Source organism: Bubalus kerabau, chromosome 1 (genome assembly GCF_029407905.1).
Source record: "Bubalus kerabau isolate K-KA32 ecotype Philippines breed swamp buffalo chromosome 1, PCC_UOA_SB_1v2, whole genome shotgun sequence".
Classification (NCBI taxonomy): Eukaryota; Metazoa; Chordata; class Mammalia; order Artiodactyla; family Bovidae; genus Bubalus; species Bubalus kerabau.
The window spans coordinates 179,667,304-179,683,914 of record NC_073624.1 but is presented as its reverse complement, the minus strand read 5'-3'; the positions used below and the strand labels follow the sequence as shown (position 1 = coordinate 179,683,914).

General features: G+C 46.5%; 1 protein-coding gene across 1 annotated transcript in view; it reads right to left on the bottom strand.

The window, feature by feature from the left end:
• LOC129621918 (adhesion G protein-coupled receptor E2-like) overlaps window positions 1-16,611 on the bottom strand; it is a 65,222-nt gene that overhangs the window by 38,338 nt on the left and 10,273 nt on the right. The window contains exons 2-15 of the mRNA XM_055538958.1: window positions 15,026-15,079; window positions 14,592-14,711; window positions 13,897-14,052; window positions 10,451-10,582; window positions 9,403-9,549; window positions 8,779-8,925; window positions 8,646-8,713; window positions 8,455-8,532; window positions 7,881-8,058; window positions 5,715-5,822; window positions 5,312-5,532; window positions 4,942-5,121; window positions 3,131-3,328; window positions 2,622-2,857 (exon numbers count right to left, since the gene is read on the bottom strand). Of these exons, the coding sequence (XP_055394933.1) occupies window positions 2,622-2,857; window positions 3,131-3,328; window positions 4,942-5,121; window positions 5,312-5,532; window positions 5,715-5,822; window positions 7,881-8,058; window positions 8,455-8,532; window positions 8,646-8,713; window positions 8,779-8,925; window positions 9,403-9,549; window positions 10,451-10,582; window positions 13,897-14,052; window positions 14,592-14,711; window positions 15,026-15,079 (2,023 nt within the window). The remainder of the gene's footprint in view (window positions 1-2,621; window positions 2,858-3,130; window positions 3,329-4,941; window positions 5,122-5,311; window positions 5,533-5,714; window positions 5,823-7,880; window positions 8,059-8,454; window positions 8,533-8,645; window positions 8,714-8,778; window positions 8,926-9,402; window positions 9,550-10,450; window positions 10,583-13,896; window positions 14,053-14,591; window positions 14,712-15,025; window positions 15,080-16,611) is intronic.

Below are 16,611 nucleotides of genomic sequence, written 5' to 3'. Positions count from 1 at the left end.
GTGCTATTTACAATAGCCAGGACATGGAAGCAACCTAGATATCCACTGACAGATGAATAGATAAAGAAGTTGTGGTATAAATATATAATGGAATCTTACTCAGTTGTAAAAAAGAACGAATTTGAATTAGTTGTAGTGCGGTGGATGAACCTAGAGACTCTTACCAAGAGTGAAGTAAGTCAAAAAGAGAAAACCAATATCATATAGTAATGTGGTTATATAGTATCTAGAAAAATAGTACTGATGGAGCTATTTGCAGGGAAGGAATGGAGATGCAGACATGGAGAATAGAATTGTGGATACAGTGAGGGAAGAACAAGGTAGGATGAACTGAGAAAATAACACTGACATATATACACCACCATGTGTACAACAAATAGCTGATAAGAAGTTGTTGTGTAATACAGGGAGCCCAGCCTGGTGCTCTGTGATGACCTGGAGGGGTGGGATAGGGGGAAGGGAGGGAGACTCAAAGGGGCTCAGTATATATGTATGTAATTATGGCTGATTCACACTGTTGTATGGCATAAACCAACACAACATTGTAAAGCAATTATCCTCCAATTTAAAAAAATGCATAATTGGAAAGAATATTGAAAAGAATATATATGCATATGTTCATATATAACTGAATCAGTCTGTTGTACAGAAGAAATTAACATGACTTTGTAAATCAACTATATTTCAGTTTAAAAATAAACCAAAGAAATTATGAAATACTTGATATAGGCCAGTAATTAATATAATACCCTTTGGAAGGATGTGACTTTTTATTCTGAGAAGAGTGAAAATCATTTTCACTTAAGATGGATGACTGCATCCCATAAGGTAAAAACAAAGACTGTATCACTGTTGATGATGGATATGTGCCTATCTTCTTCAAATATGTGTAGAAATATGTACATAGTTCTAAGGATCCCAAGGAGTGGATTCTAGAAGTTACTTTTTGCCTGTTGACTGCAATAACATCCTGCTTTGTTCTGCTTTGTAGTATCATCTTGACCTTATAGACATTTCTTCCTTGAGAGTTTGATTTATGTCATGATTTTATGATAATTCAATGCCATTTTTTTTTTCTGAAAAGGCATTACCTGGTATTTTCAATGCCAATATTAATAAAGTCAAAAGTTTCAAAAAAAGGTAAAATATTTGAATATGTGTTTCTTCAAAGAAAATATGCAAATGGTCAATAAGCAGGTGAAAAGATGCTCAAGGTCAATAGTCATTGGAGAAATCACAAATTGAAACCACAATGAAATTTGACTCCATTCTCATTACTACTACTACTACAACTGATAATGACATGGAGAAACTGAAACCCTCGTATATTGCTAGTTGGCTTGTAAAATGGTCCAGAAGCTTTGGAAAACAAGTGGTGGTTTGTCAGAAGGCTAACCAGATCTTCCATTTGATCCCAGGATTCTACTTGTAGAGTAGATATATAACCAGGAAAAATGAAACTTGTACATTTATGTTTGTAGTGATCTCACATAATAGCTTTACAAAAAGGTAAATAATCTGTCTATCAGCTTATGGATGGATAAACAAAATGTGACATATCCATATAATGGAATATTATTTGCAAAATGATAGCAACAAAAAAAACAACAACAAAAAGTGAGGTCATGATACATACTACGATATGAATGAACCTTGAAAACTTAAGGCTAAGTAAAAACATCCACGAAAGACCACATGCATAATTGCATTTATGTGAAATATCCAATAGAGACAGAAAGTAGATAAGCATTTGTCAGGGGTTGGGGCAGAGGAGTGGGTAGAAGGAATGAGAAGTGAATTTTATTGTGTATGAGGTTTCTTTGGGGCGTTGAAAATGTTGTAAAATTAGACTGCGATGATAGCTGCAGTACTCTGTGACTATTCTAAAAACCACTGATTTGTACACTTTTAAAGGGTGAATTTTTCAGTGAGCGCGTGATAGTTGCTCAGTCATGTCTAAATCTTTGTGACCCCCTGGACTATTCAATCCATGGAATTCTCCTGGCCAGAATACTGGAGTGGTAGCCTTTCCCTTCTCCAGCATTTCTTCCCAACCCAGGGATCGAACCCAGGTCTCCCACATCTCAGGCAGGTTCTTTACCAGCTGAGCCACAAGGGAAGCCCTACAATATATGTAGCATATGTCAACAAAAATGCAAAAGCATTAATTCTAGTATTAAAAGCTGAAAATAAAAGTGTAAGCTAAGAATCTTGACTCTGAATTTGAATTAAGCTTGGCTACCTACTAAACTGAATTAAACTGTGCATGTCTCTGCATTTACTTAAACTATTTGTGCTTCAGTTTACTTATCTGCAAAGTGGGGTAAATTACAGTGTCTACTATTACAAATGAAAAATTGAAACATCCTCTAGAATTAGGATAAAAAAGCAGGCTATATTTTTCTAAGTGATGCCCTAAGCACTTCCTTTCATTTCCTCTTTGTTATTTCATGAACAGAGGTTGAAGGCATTCTCATTAATTATTATCATCCTCTACCAAAGATGACCTAGGGATTATTACTTAGTGTCTGTATATTGTGATCTGTCATAGTCAAATACTACATTTGTTCTACAACACATGATTGTGCTGGAGAGATAAGAACAGTTGGAAGTTAATTTACCTGGTGGGTGTCCCATAAAGATGAGGCCTGGATGCTGCAGAAATGGCCACAATCACAGCAGGGACTCCGTAGCCAACAGGGAACATGGCCTTCTTCATGAACCTGTTGATACCGGAGTAGTTGACCACCGTCAGGTTGCGTGCAGAGAGGAAGAGGTGCAGGCCCACCAGCAGCATCCAGGTGAAGGAGGCCAGGTAGAGATAGTGTAAGGCACCTGCGATGATGGCGCACAGCACCTGCGGGAGGAGGAAGGTGTCACCAGGAGGGACTGTCAGGGTGGAGCACGGCCCCGGTACTTCTGTAACTTTCCACTAGGGAGATCTTTGATGTATATGAAGGAGTTGTCAACAGAGTGTTTGTCTTCTAGTCGTGGCAGTCAATGTGAGACTGGTTATTTACCAATTTAACCTTACCTGAAACCCAAGTAATTTTACTAAAGTGTCCAAAGCAGTGTGGCTCCATGTACTCAGAACCCCTGGGGGAGGAGTATTTTGGAAAAGTATACACACCTTGCTCTCAGTTCTGTCAATGGCTGTGAGGAAGAGCAGGTGGGCCAGGAAGAGGCAGAGCGAGAGCTGCAGGTGGAGCGAGGTGCTGGTGTTCTGGATGGCTTTGCACAGCAGGAAGGTGAGGGCCGTCAGAAGGAGGCAGAGTAGAGAAAGGCTCAGCCCCACATAGGTGATCACAGTCAGTGTGGGATCCTCCTCCTGGGACCCAGCAGAGAGGGGACCACAGTTATGCTTTCCTGCTCTGGGTAATGACCCTTCCAGCATTTTTATTTTTAGACATAGAAAAATCAGAATAGAAGACCTAGATAGAGTTGGTATATTTGTGGATAGCTTTCTCCAGCTTCTGAATGTTAGAATTTTATGGGATTTGAATGATTAATTCTGTCCCTGGAAGGACAGAGGGACAGGAGAATCTTTAGTCAAGAACAAACTCTGGAACTCACAAGGGTTTATTTTCCTGTAGACTTTTGTGCATGACTCAGCCTCCCAGTTACCACAGTAGGTACACAGAGGCATGAAACTTCATGCTGAGCACCACCCTCCATCCCCACCATGTGATGGTGTGTGATAGAGTCTGTACCTGAGACTCTCTGTCCAGGTATTAACCACCTGGGTTGCACACCACTCACCCATCCCTGAAATATCCATTCTTAGAAGGGAACTAATGATTATAGATTAGAACTGAACCCTTGATGGAGGAAGTCTACTATATTTTGACAATGGTGGTAGCATAAAATTCATATTTTCTGCAGCCCCTGAGCACCCTGTTGTGAAGACCCCTGGGGTAAACAGAATTTTAATTTGGCAACCACACCCTCATCTCCATCTTCTGCTATATGTTCAGTCGAGAGCCAACCCAGGTGCTGCTGTGAAGAGAGTGTTGCAGGTGAAATCCAAGCCCTCCATCAACTGACTTAGAGAGTTTATCCTGGTTGGACCTGTTGTAACCAGAAGAGCCTTCAGAAGAGGTAGGCTCCTCTTGGAGAAAATGATTCAGAGTTTGAGAGAGTTCTGACATGAGGGAGTTTCTGCTGCTGATCTCCAGACAGATTCACTGGTGCACTGTAAGAGGTCCCAGAGGAGAATTAGGACCAGAAAGAAGGCTGAGCACTGAAGAATTGATGCTTTTGAATTGTGGTGCTGTAGAAGACCGCTGAGAGTCCCTTGGACAGCAAAGAGATCAAAGCAGTCAGTCCTAAAGGAAATCAACCCTGAATATTCATTGGAAGGACTGAGCTGAAGCTCCAATACTTTGGCCCCTGATGCGCACAGAGTCCACTCATTGGAGAAGACCCTGATGCTGGGAAAGAATGAAGGCAAAAGGAGAACGGGACAGCAGAGGATGAGATGGTTGGGTGGCATCAATGCCTCAGTGGATATGACTCTGAGTAAAATCTGGGAGATACTGAAGGACAGGGGAACCTGTTCTGCTATAGTATATGGGATTGCAAGATGTGGGACATGACTTAGCAACTGAACAACAGCAACAGATGAGAAGGAATGCAGGCAGCCATGGGAACTGAGCCTGGTTCTCTGCTGCCAGAGATAAAGAAAACACTACCTCAGTCCTACTAACACCAGGAACTGAAATCTGCCATAAATCAGGGAGTTAGGGGATGACCCCAATTTTCTGATGAAAGGTTTATAAGACTTGTAGGAACCTGAACAGAAAGCTCATCTGAACCATGACTATTTGCTAACTTGAAGAAACTATGAGATAGTAATAAATCTTTGTTTCTAAAGCTGCTGTGTGTGTGTGAATTTGTTACACAGCAGTAGCCCTTGGATGCTGCCTGTCTGAGGGTTCTCACCTGAACACTGTAGTGGGCCATGAGGACAGCAAAGATGCTGAGGTGGCTGCACTGGCAGGTGGTGCTGTTGTCTCTGGTGCTGGTCACCCAGCAGCCTCTGGTGTCCCAATGGCCACTTCCATTCTGGCCATGCTCCCAATACACACAGTGCACCTTCTCTCTTGGCCCAGGGGTCACTGACTGTGTTAACAGGAAGAAGAAGTGGGTGTGAGTTCAGGGTGCTGTTGCTCAGAAATGCTGACCCAAAGCTAGCTTGTGAAGGGCTTTCCTAAACAGTTTATGCACCCATGGCACAGCCCCCTGAAGCCCAAGGCTGGGCCCAGGACTCAGGCCTGTTCCACACCCACCACTCCATCCCATCTGGACTCACATGTTGGAAGACAAAAGTGACTGGGGACCTGAGGTTCTCAGTGTCCTTGTTGGTGATAAAGGCAGATATGACATCCGACAGCAGGATGTGGGAGTTTTCCTGCAGCAAACCCCTGTGTGTCTCATATAGAGTTGTCAGTTCCTCAGCATCCAGGACCAGAGGGGCCTCAGCCAGGAATCTGTCCATCCCTGAAGTGGACAGGAGGCCCACCACAGCAAGACCTGCAGGACAAGGCTAAGGTTGACATCTTGCAGTGCCCGAAAGGACCTCTTCTTCTACAGATGGACTATTTCCTTTTGCCCCACCATACCCCACGATTCCCTTTAAACTTCAATATCCCATTTGTCATATCCTTGGGCATCTTGACACACAGTGAAGACTTACCCGCTGTCTCAGCCATTACCTGAGTCACCAGAATCATGCACTGTATCCCAGGTCAGCATCATCTTTGTCTGTTTCTGAATCAAGGTGATATTCCTGTAGCTTGGCGCCTGCACCTCCAGTGACAGTTCTATGAATTGTGGGAGTTAGAGTAGTAATTGTGATTGTTTTGATGACTATAACACCATGCTGTTCAGTTGCTAAGTCGTGTCCAACTCTTTGCAACCCCACGGACTTTTCATGTCAGGCTTCCCAGTGCTTCACTAACCCATGGAGTTTGATCAAATTCATGTCCATTGAGTCAGTGATTTCTATCTAACCATCTCATGCTCTGCTGCCTCTTTCTCATTTTGCTTTCAATCTGTCCCAGCATCAGGGTCTTTTTCAATGAGACACAGATATACTATATGTGTTTATATAGTATATCTGTTTAATTATTATGATGGAGAATTCCTGGCCATTTAGTGGTTAGAACTTGGGCTTTCACTGTGGTGACCTGGGTTCAATCTGTGGTCAGGGAATTAAGATCCTGCATGCTGCATGCCATGGCCAAAAGAAAAAAAAATAGGCAAAAGGACTTGAGTAGATAGATATATTTCCAAGAAAGGTACAAAAATGCTCAACAATGACATAAAAAAAATTAAACATCCTTAGGTATAGAGAAATGCAGATTAAACCATGATGCAATCTCTCCTGACAGCTACTAGAATGGCTATAATGACAGAAAAAAAATGGAAGCAACAGGTGTCACTGACAATAAGGAGACTGGAACCCTTGTACATTGCTGTTGACACTGGAAAATGGAAAAATAGCCGCTTTGTGAAAATAGGTAGTTTCTCAAAAAGTTGAAAATAGAACTACTGCATAACTCAGCAATACCACTCCTAGCTTTTAATTCATTTGTGACTCAAATGAATTAAAATAGATACTCAAGCCGATACCTATACATCAATATGCACAGTAACACTGTTCACAACAGTCAAAATGTAGAAACAACCCAAATGTTTTTGGAAACATAATATATTTATTTCTATTTATAGGAACTATCCAGGATGGAAATCCATAGGGACAGAAAACCAATAACTGATTGCCAGGGCTGAAGGAAAGGAGAAATTTGTGACTGTTTAGTGGACAGAGAATACCTTTGCGATTATGAAAATATTTTAGAAATAGAGGTGAAGGTTATACACCTCTGTGAATACACTACTACATGTCTCCAAATTGTACACTCTGGTTAAAATGGTGAATTTATATTAAGCGCATTTCAACTTAATAAAACAAATCAGACTTAAATAGCAAGTAATAGTAAATTTATACACTTCCAAATTTAATACCTTGTTTTCTTTTGAAAAGAAAGTGAAAGTATTAGTGACTCTTGTCTGACTCTTCGCGATCCCATGGACTGTAGCCCACCAGACTCTTCTGTCCTTGGAATTCTCCAGGCAGGAGTACTGGGAGTGGATTGCCACTTCCTTCTTTAGGGGATATTACTGACCCAGGGATCGAACCCATGTATCCTGCATTGCAGGCAGATTCTTTACCATCTGAGACAGCAGGTAGTCTTGTTTTGAAGCCATTTATATTTTATCATAAATTCTTCAGTATAATTATTTTCTTTGCTGATACTTCATTTTACAATGAAAGTTTAGTTTTTCATTTCTTTTTAACCTCTTTTTCTCTCTGTTTTTCACTGAAGTGCACTTGAACTAGAATATTATAATAGTTTCAGGTGTATGATACAATGATTTGATATTATCATACATTACAAAATGATCACCACACTAACTCTAGTTACCACTCATTTCCATATATTATTGACTACATTTCCTATGCTGAACATCGTTGGTGGTGGTTTAGTCACTACGTCGTGTCTGACTTCTGCAAACCCCTGGACTGTAGCCCTCCAGGGTCTTCTGTCCATGGAATTACCCATGCAAGAATAGTGGAGCAGGTTGCCATTTCCTTCTCCAGATTCTGTACCTTACATCCTTTTATTTATTTTACAACTACAAGTTTGTACCTATTAATCCCTCTCAACGATTTTGCCCTTAACCTTTTATTTTAATTTGTTTATGACATTAACTGGGAGATATAAGCATGGTCACTTTGCTCTAGTGGGATTGGAAGAGCAAGGAGGCAGGGAACAAGCAAAGCAGGAACCTGTGGTCAGACTCAGGTACTGACTTACCTATGCCTGCAGATGAATTGAAGGTAAATGACCCTTTAGGCAGTGCCTTGCTCACCCCTCTCAGCACATTTTCCAGGCCAAAGAGCAGGTTAGTGACCACAAAGTGCTGCTCTGAGAAGGGCAGGGTTTTCAGGTCCCCGGGGGTCTCCAGCAAATCACCCATCTCCTGTACGAGGTCCTGGGGGGATGGGGACACAAAGCCAGTAGCCCATGCATCTGAGAGGCTGTATGAAGTTATACCCAGTCACAGAGAACAGACTAAAGAGACTGTCTGGGTGATACAGGTGGTACTGGATGGGATTCCCTGTGATTTTTGCCCCTTCAATCCAGCCACTCAGAGGTCAAACTTTTTCATTAGTGTCAAGGATGATGTAAACACAATATCCAGAAATAGGGAAAGGAAAGGGCATTAGTAGGTGTGCCATGGTGTTCAGTAGTCACTACACATGTCCACTCTTCCCACCCACCCTGTGGGAGAGCGCGCTATTGTTGTCGGGGTGTCCCTTTCCAGATCAAAGTTTCCCAAGGCTTCTATGGGATGCTTCTGCCTGCCTCCCTTGGGTCCGGCCCTTACCCGAACAGTGTTCAGGACAGAGGCCGAACTGAAGTTTCTGCCCAGATCCTGGATTCTGTTAAAGAAGTGAGAGAGTGCCTAGGGGAGAAGACAAGGTGGTTAGAGAGCCTCATGTGAGTGTGGAAGCTTGGGGGAAATGAACGGGCTTTGCGGAGAGATTTCCTGCTGCCTGTCCCTTTGGGGCCACTCACCTGGCTCTTGATTCCAGAGGGAGCAGTCCAGGTGGGAAAGGAGATCTCTGCAGGGGACAGGTGAGCAACTCATTAGGTGTGGCAGTGTCTGTGTTTGCTGTGGGTGGGTCTTAGATCAGGGCAGGACAGGTACCTTTACAGATGGTGTTCCTTTGCTTATCCTGGAATCCAGGTTTAGGCTCCCAGCCTTGGCGGCAGTGGCACCTGTATGAACCCACAGTGTTGATGCAGACGGTGGAGTTGTGGCACTGATGCCACCCGGAGCTGCACTCATCCACATCTGGGGGCAAGAAGGAGGGGGTCAGACTCTGCCTCAGTCCTGTGAGGCCCCTGTCCTCCTGGTGCCCCTCTTTTTTCCCATATTCGTTCCCCAGGAGGTGATGCCACCTCCTAGAATCAAGGACAGCACATCCTTGAGTAGTGGATGCTGTGAAAATATATATAGGGAGTGTGTAAAGTTCTGACAGACAGCAGATGAAGCAAGTACAGCTTGTGAAAATACTGACATATCCTCTTTCCAGTTGGTAATTAGCTGTTGCCTGGGGTCCCTGGGAGCCTTCTGCTTGGTATCCCAGGTCCTTCTCTAGGACCCCCCACCCCTCCAAGATCTTTTCACATTTAGCCTCAAAATGCATAACACCTTACACAGCAGGGGACCCCCAGTGATCTTTCTGTTTGGTTTGTGTGGGTACCAATGAGTATGTGGTTAGATGTTTTGAATGTGGGTCTCCAAGAGTGTAGCATCTGAGCTCCAAACCTTCACAGACTGTGTTGTTTGGGTCACTGGGGGACCCAGGGATAGGCTTCCAGCCGGGGCGGCAGCGGCACTCATAGCTGCCCACGGAGTTGAGGCAGTGGGTGGAGCTGTGGCATGGGTTTCTCCCAGAGGTGCATTCATTCACATCTGAGGACAAAGCCAGAAGATCAGAGCTACTCCCCTTCACTCACTGCACCCATTCTTCAAGCCCCTTCTCAGATTTCTTAGCGCTGCTCTCTGAGGATACCCTCTCTCTGCGTTACCTGGCCTGTTGGGATACAACTGTGTGATAGCATTTTCTATGTAAAAGTTCCATAAGCTCAGATCCTCCTTGCAAGGTGGACAGGGCACAACTTTGTGGGTGCAGGAGGCTCTGTGGGCTTCTAACCAGGCAGGTTGTAGCACTGATCACGACCCACATGTGACGTGGTGGGTGAGGGGGAGGCACCACTGCCATCTGGAGCTGCATCCCTGCCTTTATTAGAACAGAACCCAGAGGACAAGTCCTGTGCAGCCCAGGTCTCCCAGCTCGTCACTGTGCTGAGGACACAGCTCTCCTCGTAGTGCTGCTGCCTCTTCATTGCCAAAGATTGTTATGGCAGCTTCCCTTAAGATGATTCCAGCTGGGACGTTGTCCCTATTTTTAAGAAGAAAAATGAGGCAAAGATAGAAACTGAGTCATGGAAGCTCGACTCCTCCATCAATGTTCTTACTCACATTCTCTTTAGCCCTGAACCGAGCTTCCCCCTCTGAAAGCCAGAGGTGACACCTCCCTCTGCTCGAATGTAGCAGATGTGGAAGGGGTGAGGTCTGGGGATGTTCTTGGGGGGCAGGGAACTCTACAAATAAACCCCAGGCCCAGAAGACTCTGCTGTCTCCCTGGTCTGTGGTGGGACCATTTGAGGAGGTGATCCTTGGGCAGGGCCCCAGCAGGCCCTTGGTGTCACAGGAACCTGAGTCTCGTCTCCCTCATTCTTGGGGGTCTCTGAACCACCTCAGCTCCTTCCTCAGCTCCAGGCCTGCCTCACACTGTCTTCTGAGGGTCTACCTGTGCAATGCCTCGGGTCCTCTGGGCTGAACTCCAAGCCGGGTGGGCACTGGCAGGTGTAGTTGCCCTCGCTGTTGATGCAGACGCTGCGGCCTTTACAGACCCGGGGTCTGTGCTGACATTCGTCCACGTCTGCAAGGGGAAGGAGAGGGTGATGGATACCTGCTGCTGTGGACAGCCTTCCGGTCTGGATGTCAGCCACGTTTCTCAGCACAGAAGCATCCAGAAGGGCCCGCTCTCTCTTCCTTGGTGAGTGGGGGCCTCTCCTCATTCATATTGAGTTATGCTATGGAAGAGCATGGTGACCTGGAGGTTCTGTTGTCTAGAAGTGGCCATAAGTGGCCCAGTTGCCCAATCTGCTATCTCTGACTCCGTGAGCCTCCCTGGGAAGAACCCAACTGGGATGGGGTCATCACAGCTGCCTGTGTGGAAGGCTAAAGATTTGGACAAAGGCCTGGGTGGGTCTTCTTGGTAACCGAGTACAGCTTTGTTCCTTGAGCAGGGCCCATCTTTGTTCCCAGTGATGCACTTTGTCCTGACTTCCCCAGGGCAAATGCTGCCACTGAGTTCTCCTTGGATCCTGCTGACCATGGCAGGACAGCGCTTTTACATTCATGCTAACTCTGAGACTCCAGCTCTGTGGACATGGACGAAGACCCACCCCTGAGTCATGCAGCTCAAGGATGAGGCTTGTGGGCAGTTGCATAGAAAATGAAAGTGAAAGTGAAGTCGTTCAGTCGTGTTTGACTCTTTGCGACCCCGTGGACTGTAGCCCACCAGACTTCTCTGTCCATGGGATTCTCCAGGCAAGAATACTGGAGTGGGTTGCCATTTCCTTCTCCAGGGGATTTTCCTGACCCAGGGATCGAACCCAGGTCTCCTGCATTGCAGGCAGATGCTTTAACCTCTGAGCTACCAGGGAAGCTCAGTGGGCAGCAGTCTGTGCTGGACAGTGGGTTTGATATCTGGCTAGTCAGCTTTAGGGCTGTGAAGGTGCCTTTATCTGATTCCCATGAAGGCATACCCCAGACTGGCAGGAAGTGATGAGAATCCACAGCTGAGGAAGGCTCATGATGGGCAAGGGCTGGGTGGCTGGAGCAGGGAGAAGGTGCTCATAGGCGAAGGGTGGCAGGTGTTTCTGCCATCTTGACACTTGGCCTCCCACTGGATATGTGGACATGTGCACACTGCTGTGTGGGGCTCAGCCTCCACCTTCTGTCCTCACATGGTCTGGGTCATTGTGCAGTCTGGGTTGATCTCCTTAGTAGAGGGTCAGACCAGAGGCAATGGTCCCTGGTGACAACTTATCATTGAGACCAGATGGAAAACCTCTTCATTTACCTGATTCTTCCAGTGAGTTGGGGGTTGATGTCACCCTGCCACACCCCTGACACAACATTCTCCCAGGCCCCAGTCATCAGAGCTACCTCAGGCCCATGAACTGAAATTACGGGAGAGGGTCAGGTGGAACCTTGGTTGGGGAAATAAATGGAAGGTGAGCAGTTGAGATGTTGTATCAGGGTGCCAGGGGGCATCTTCTCCAGGCAGTTTGCTGGCAGGGTCAGTGATGGCTGGGGACAGTGGAGCATTCCTTGAGTCTTCCTCCTCTCACATTTCTGGATGGGGCCCCAGAGTCCACCATGACCCAGGGTCTCAGAGGCCCCAGTGGGGGCAGGTCTTCTTCCAGGCAGCACTAACAATGGCAATGAGGACAGATAGTGTTCAGGAACACACGGTGCTGTGACCACACTGAGTATTTTGAATGTCACTTCCTCTTTTGTTTTAAGAAGATAAGAGGCCATGTGACAGTGGGATGTTCTGAATATCCAGAAGAGACCCTCTGCAGAGGTTCTGAGTCTTGGGGTTCAGAGAGGGTTGGGAGACTAGATAGGCACACAGGACAGCCGTCTGATGCCTGGAAAAGTTGAACAAGGAGCCCAGGGACCCAGCCCAGGTCTTCTTCTCATAGCAGACCTCATGGCCTGAACATGGATGGAGATGTACTTGGGTGCAGCGAGGGCTGGAATGCTGAGGTGGGGAGTGTAAGACAATCCAGCTGAGCCTGTCACAGATCTAGGTCTTCAGGCAGAAGGTTTTGATGCAAACCAGCAGGTGGCTCTCTCCCTGTCATCCACCTTCAGGTCTGTTGAGGTCCCCTTCCACTTCAGTCTTCTACATCTATGTCTCTGGAGGGTCTCACAACAATGGGTGAGCAGCCCCCTTAGTGCAGACACACTGAGTGGGATCAATGATCACCATGTGCATTTGTGCAGGTTGCTTACTGCACAAAAGTGTCTGGCCAATGAGGCAAATTGGGGGAGGAAAGTCAACTTAATCTCCATTCCCAAACACACAGTAGGCCTGGAGATGAGGGACCTTTACTAATTTACTGAAGGCTCTGTCTTCTGACGAGGTCATGAGTTCAAGCACAACAGCCACCCACCGAGGCTGCTATGGGCTAGCAGGGACTCCACACAGATGCAGGTCCCCTTTTCCCTCCCACCAAGGAAGCTCTGCTGCCCTCTGTCTGCAGGGCAGGAAGGAAAGGACTGGGCCCGCAGTTACTGGCTCTTCTCCCTGTAGCAGGGTGGGTCAAAGAATCCTCTTTAGAGTCCTCTGTACCCTGAGCTCAGCATCCTTCTCACCTCCCAACTTCCCTCTCCTCCCCTCCCATCCTCAGTGTTCAGGTCTATCCCTCTTCTTGGACCCTTCTCTGGAGTCCTGTCTGACCCACTGCTGCCCCCCTGCCCATTTCCCTACCTGCTTGCTCCCCCTGGAAGTGGGGCAAACCTGGTGATTTATGGAGGCCATGCTCCTCCTGGTCCTGGTGAGGGAGTGGGCAGGACAGCTGCTTCTGAGCACCCACCCTGGGGCAGAGCCCTCAGGGATGCCCATCATGGAGAGGGTATGTTAGATCATGATGACCATAATTTAAAAGCCCAAAAGCCATCGGTGTTTTGTGCTTTGTGACCTCATATACCTTTCCAGCAATTCTATGAGGTAAACACCATAATTCCCCCGCCCCCATTTTTTATAGTTAGGTAAGCTGGGGCACAGAGAGAGGTGAATTAACTTGTCCAAGGTCACTTAATGATCTTGGCAAAGCTGCTTTTGTTTTTATTTGTGCAAGATAGGGGTACTTAAAAAAGAAAACAGAAATCACAATAATATTATCACATCTCCCATGTTAACAGTGATTTCTGATTAAGTATCCTGGCCAGTTTCACATATGCAGCTCTCAGGTGAAAAAGCTGGGACCTGGGTCCCTGGCTCGTACCATCTGCCTCTCTGTGCAGTTGGGACAGGCACCTGTAAACTGTCCCAACTCAGACCTGGGTGCTACACCTGTAACCAAGGTCCTGTCCCCTGGATACTTCAGGAATGACTCAGCATTTCAGCCCTGAAATGTCAAAAATGAGAGGCAGGAAATGCAGCCTCATTCTTACCGCGACATGTGTTCTCACTCTCATTCCGGAAAGTCATTGCCCCAGAAACAGGCTCATATCCTGGGCTGCATGTGCAGTAGTAGCCTCCTTCCAGGTTCTGGCAGTCTGCTGAACTTCCACAGTACACTGGTGATGGTGGTCCACACTCATTAATGTCTGGAACACAACAGGGCAAAGGGTCACCTCCCAAAGATGTGTGTCCCCTCAAGACAGAGATCCCCATCCCCTACCTGACTCTGCAGCACTGGGCCTGATATGTAATCCATGTCTTTTTGGAACGATTTAGACTCTTGGTCAATACTGCTGAGTCTAGGATGCAGCTGGAACAAGCCATCCCTGAAGCTTGTGCAGTCAGCTCTGATCTTCCTAGCCCTCTGACTGGCACCCCAGATTGGAACACAGTGGGCAGTGCTGAAGTGGGAAGTGGGTAGAAGTTCTGAATCTCCCTCCTCAGTCCTGAAAGGACAAACTGAGGCTCAGACTCCAGACTCCTGAAGACCTAGCTCCTCTCCAGGAAGCCAGGATTATTCATGTCTCATCTCTCCACCTTTGTATCTTTTTGTTTTCCTTTTTTCTGTGCTTGACAGTTCTGAGGACAAAGCCTGAGGCACCCATCGAATATCCATGTCTCCTATGGGTACTGGGCTGTACCCCACATTCTCTGCATGTCCTGCCACCACCCCAAGTCTTCGTACCATCACAGCTTTCCAAGGGGTCCGTGAAGATCTCCCCAGAAGAAGAAATGAATCCTGAAGCACAGCGGCAGGCAGTACCATTGACACATGAGGAGTTTGGAGGGCATCGCAGAGCGCAGGCTGTGAGGGGCAGAAGTGGGGATGGAGACCGTCATCAGAAGTTCCAGAGAATGAAAGAAAGCTATCATCTGGGGGTCCATGGGCAGAAGGGAAGGAAGCATGAATGGGAGGAAGGGAGGGAGGAAGGGGAAGAGACAATGCTGTCCAAAGGGGAAGAGCTCAGAACGCTCTGGGCATCTGGGTAGAAGAAACAACTTCTCTTGTTCCCAGAGAACCATTTCTGAACCTCACTTGAAAAATAAGTCTCCTTTTCTCCCTTGTCGGTCAGAGAACCCAGACCCTGGCATGCATTCTCCACCTTTCCCCAGACTCACCTTTACTGTTCTGGGCTGTAGGTCCCATTGGAAACAGCAGCAGCACCAAGAGTCCTGGGGCAGAAAGACAGAGATGACAAAGATAGGAAAATGGAGCTTCAATTTCAACCCTTTCCATGTGGTCACTGCCTCCTGGGGACATGGTGGTGCCTCCACTGCCTACCACTTTCCAGCAGCCTCCCCAAGGTTCTTGTGCTTTGCACAGAACTGAGGACTCTGCCTTTCCCCTGCATCTCCTGGGACTCCCCAAGGAATCAGTTACTGACAGGCACAGCCCTCATGGAACTTCATGTGCTAGATGTAAAGGGACAAAGTATACACAGGGAGCTGATGACAAGGACACATCTTAGAAACCCCAACCTCTCCCAAATGAGGGGGCGTATTTGAAGGAGGAAGAAAGTCCTCAGATTGGTGCCTTTGCCCATACTCAGATTCTTGGTCCTCTGGCAATGGCCGAAATCTCTCTGGATCGCTCCAGGATGGTTTCTCCTGTTGAAGTTACATGTTTCAGGACACATAGGAAGAGCATGGATATTGCAGTCTAAGTTCGGAGTTATACAGTCCAAGCCCTACCTCATGATGATGTCATCAGGACATGGAAGCCTGGAATCAGGAGAGGGTGAGGACAGGTAGATATGAGAACTAAGGTAGCTGCAGGTAGATCCAGTCTGCCCTGGATAAGTGGCCTCTCTAGGTTCAGCATCCATGGCTGCTATGGTTCCCTGCAGATGAGCTCCTGGCCTTTCTATAGTGCACTGAGGTCACAGCTCCTCTGCTTGATCTCAGTCCAGGCCTGAAATGAATCACTGACAGCAGTAGGCTTTGTGATATGAAACCACTGTGGGTGTAAAGGGATCAAGTCTCCCTACAATCAGTACCCAGTCTGTCATCCCATCCAAGTGAGAAGTTGAACCCTAAGAAAATATTTTCAGAGCTGTGTGCCTTACAGGATCTTTCTTCTTAGACAAAGATAAAAAAGAATTCATCCTCCAGGCTGTACTGCCATTTCAACACTGTTATGTGACAGAGGATCCTGGTGGAGAATGGATTTGAAGACCCAAGTCTGCATATAAACTTTCACTTGGTGGCCACGTGTCTTTGGAAATGTCACCTGTCCTTTGAAGCACATTTTCCCCAATGCAAAATGAGTTGTTCTTCAGTTGTTAAGTCGTGTCCAACTCTTTGTGGCCCCATAGACTGCAGCACATCAGGCTTCTCTGTCCTCCACTACCTCCCAGAGTTTGCTCAAACTCATGTCCTTTGAGTCAATGATGCTATCCAAACATCTCCTCTTCTATTGCCCCCTTCTCCTCATGCCCTCAATTTTTCCCAGCATCAGGGTTTTTTTTTTCCAGTGTGTCAGCTCTTTGCATCAGGTAGCCTAACTATTGGAGCTTCAGCTTCAGCATCAGCCCTTTCAAAGAATATTCAGAGTTGATTTTCTTTAGAATTGACTGGTTTGATCAAATGAGTGCAATGGTAGTAATAGCATAATAGCATGAGCTTTATTTCAGTTGTAGATGACCGAAGACTAATAAGGTTTAGTTGATATTATGGTTAATTTTATGTAGCAATGTGGCTGGGCC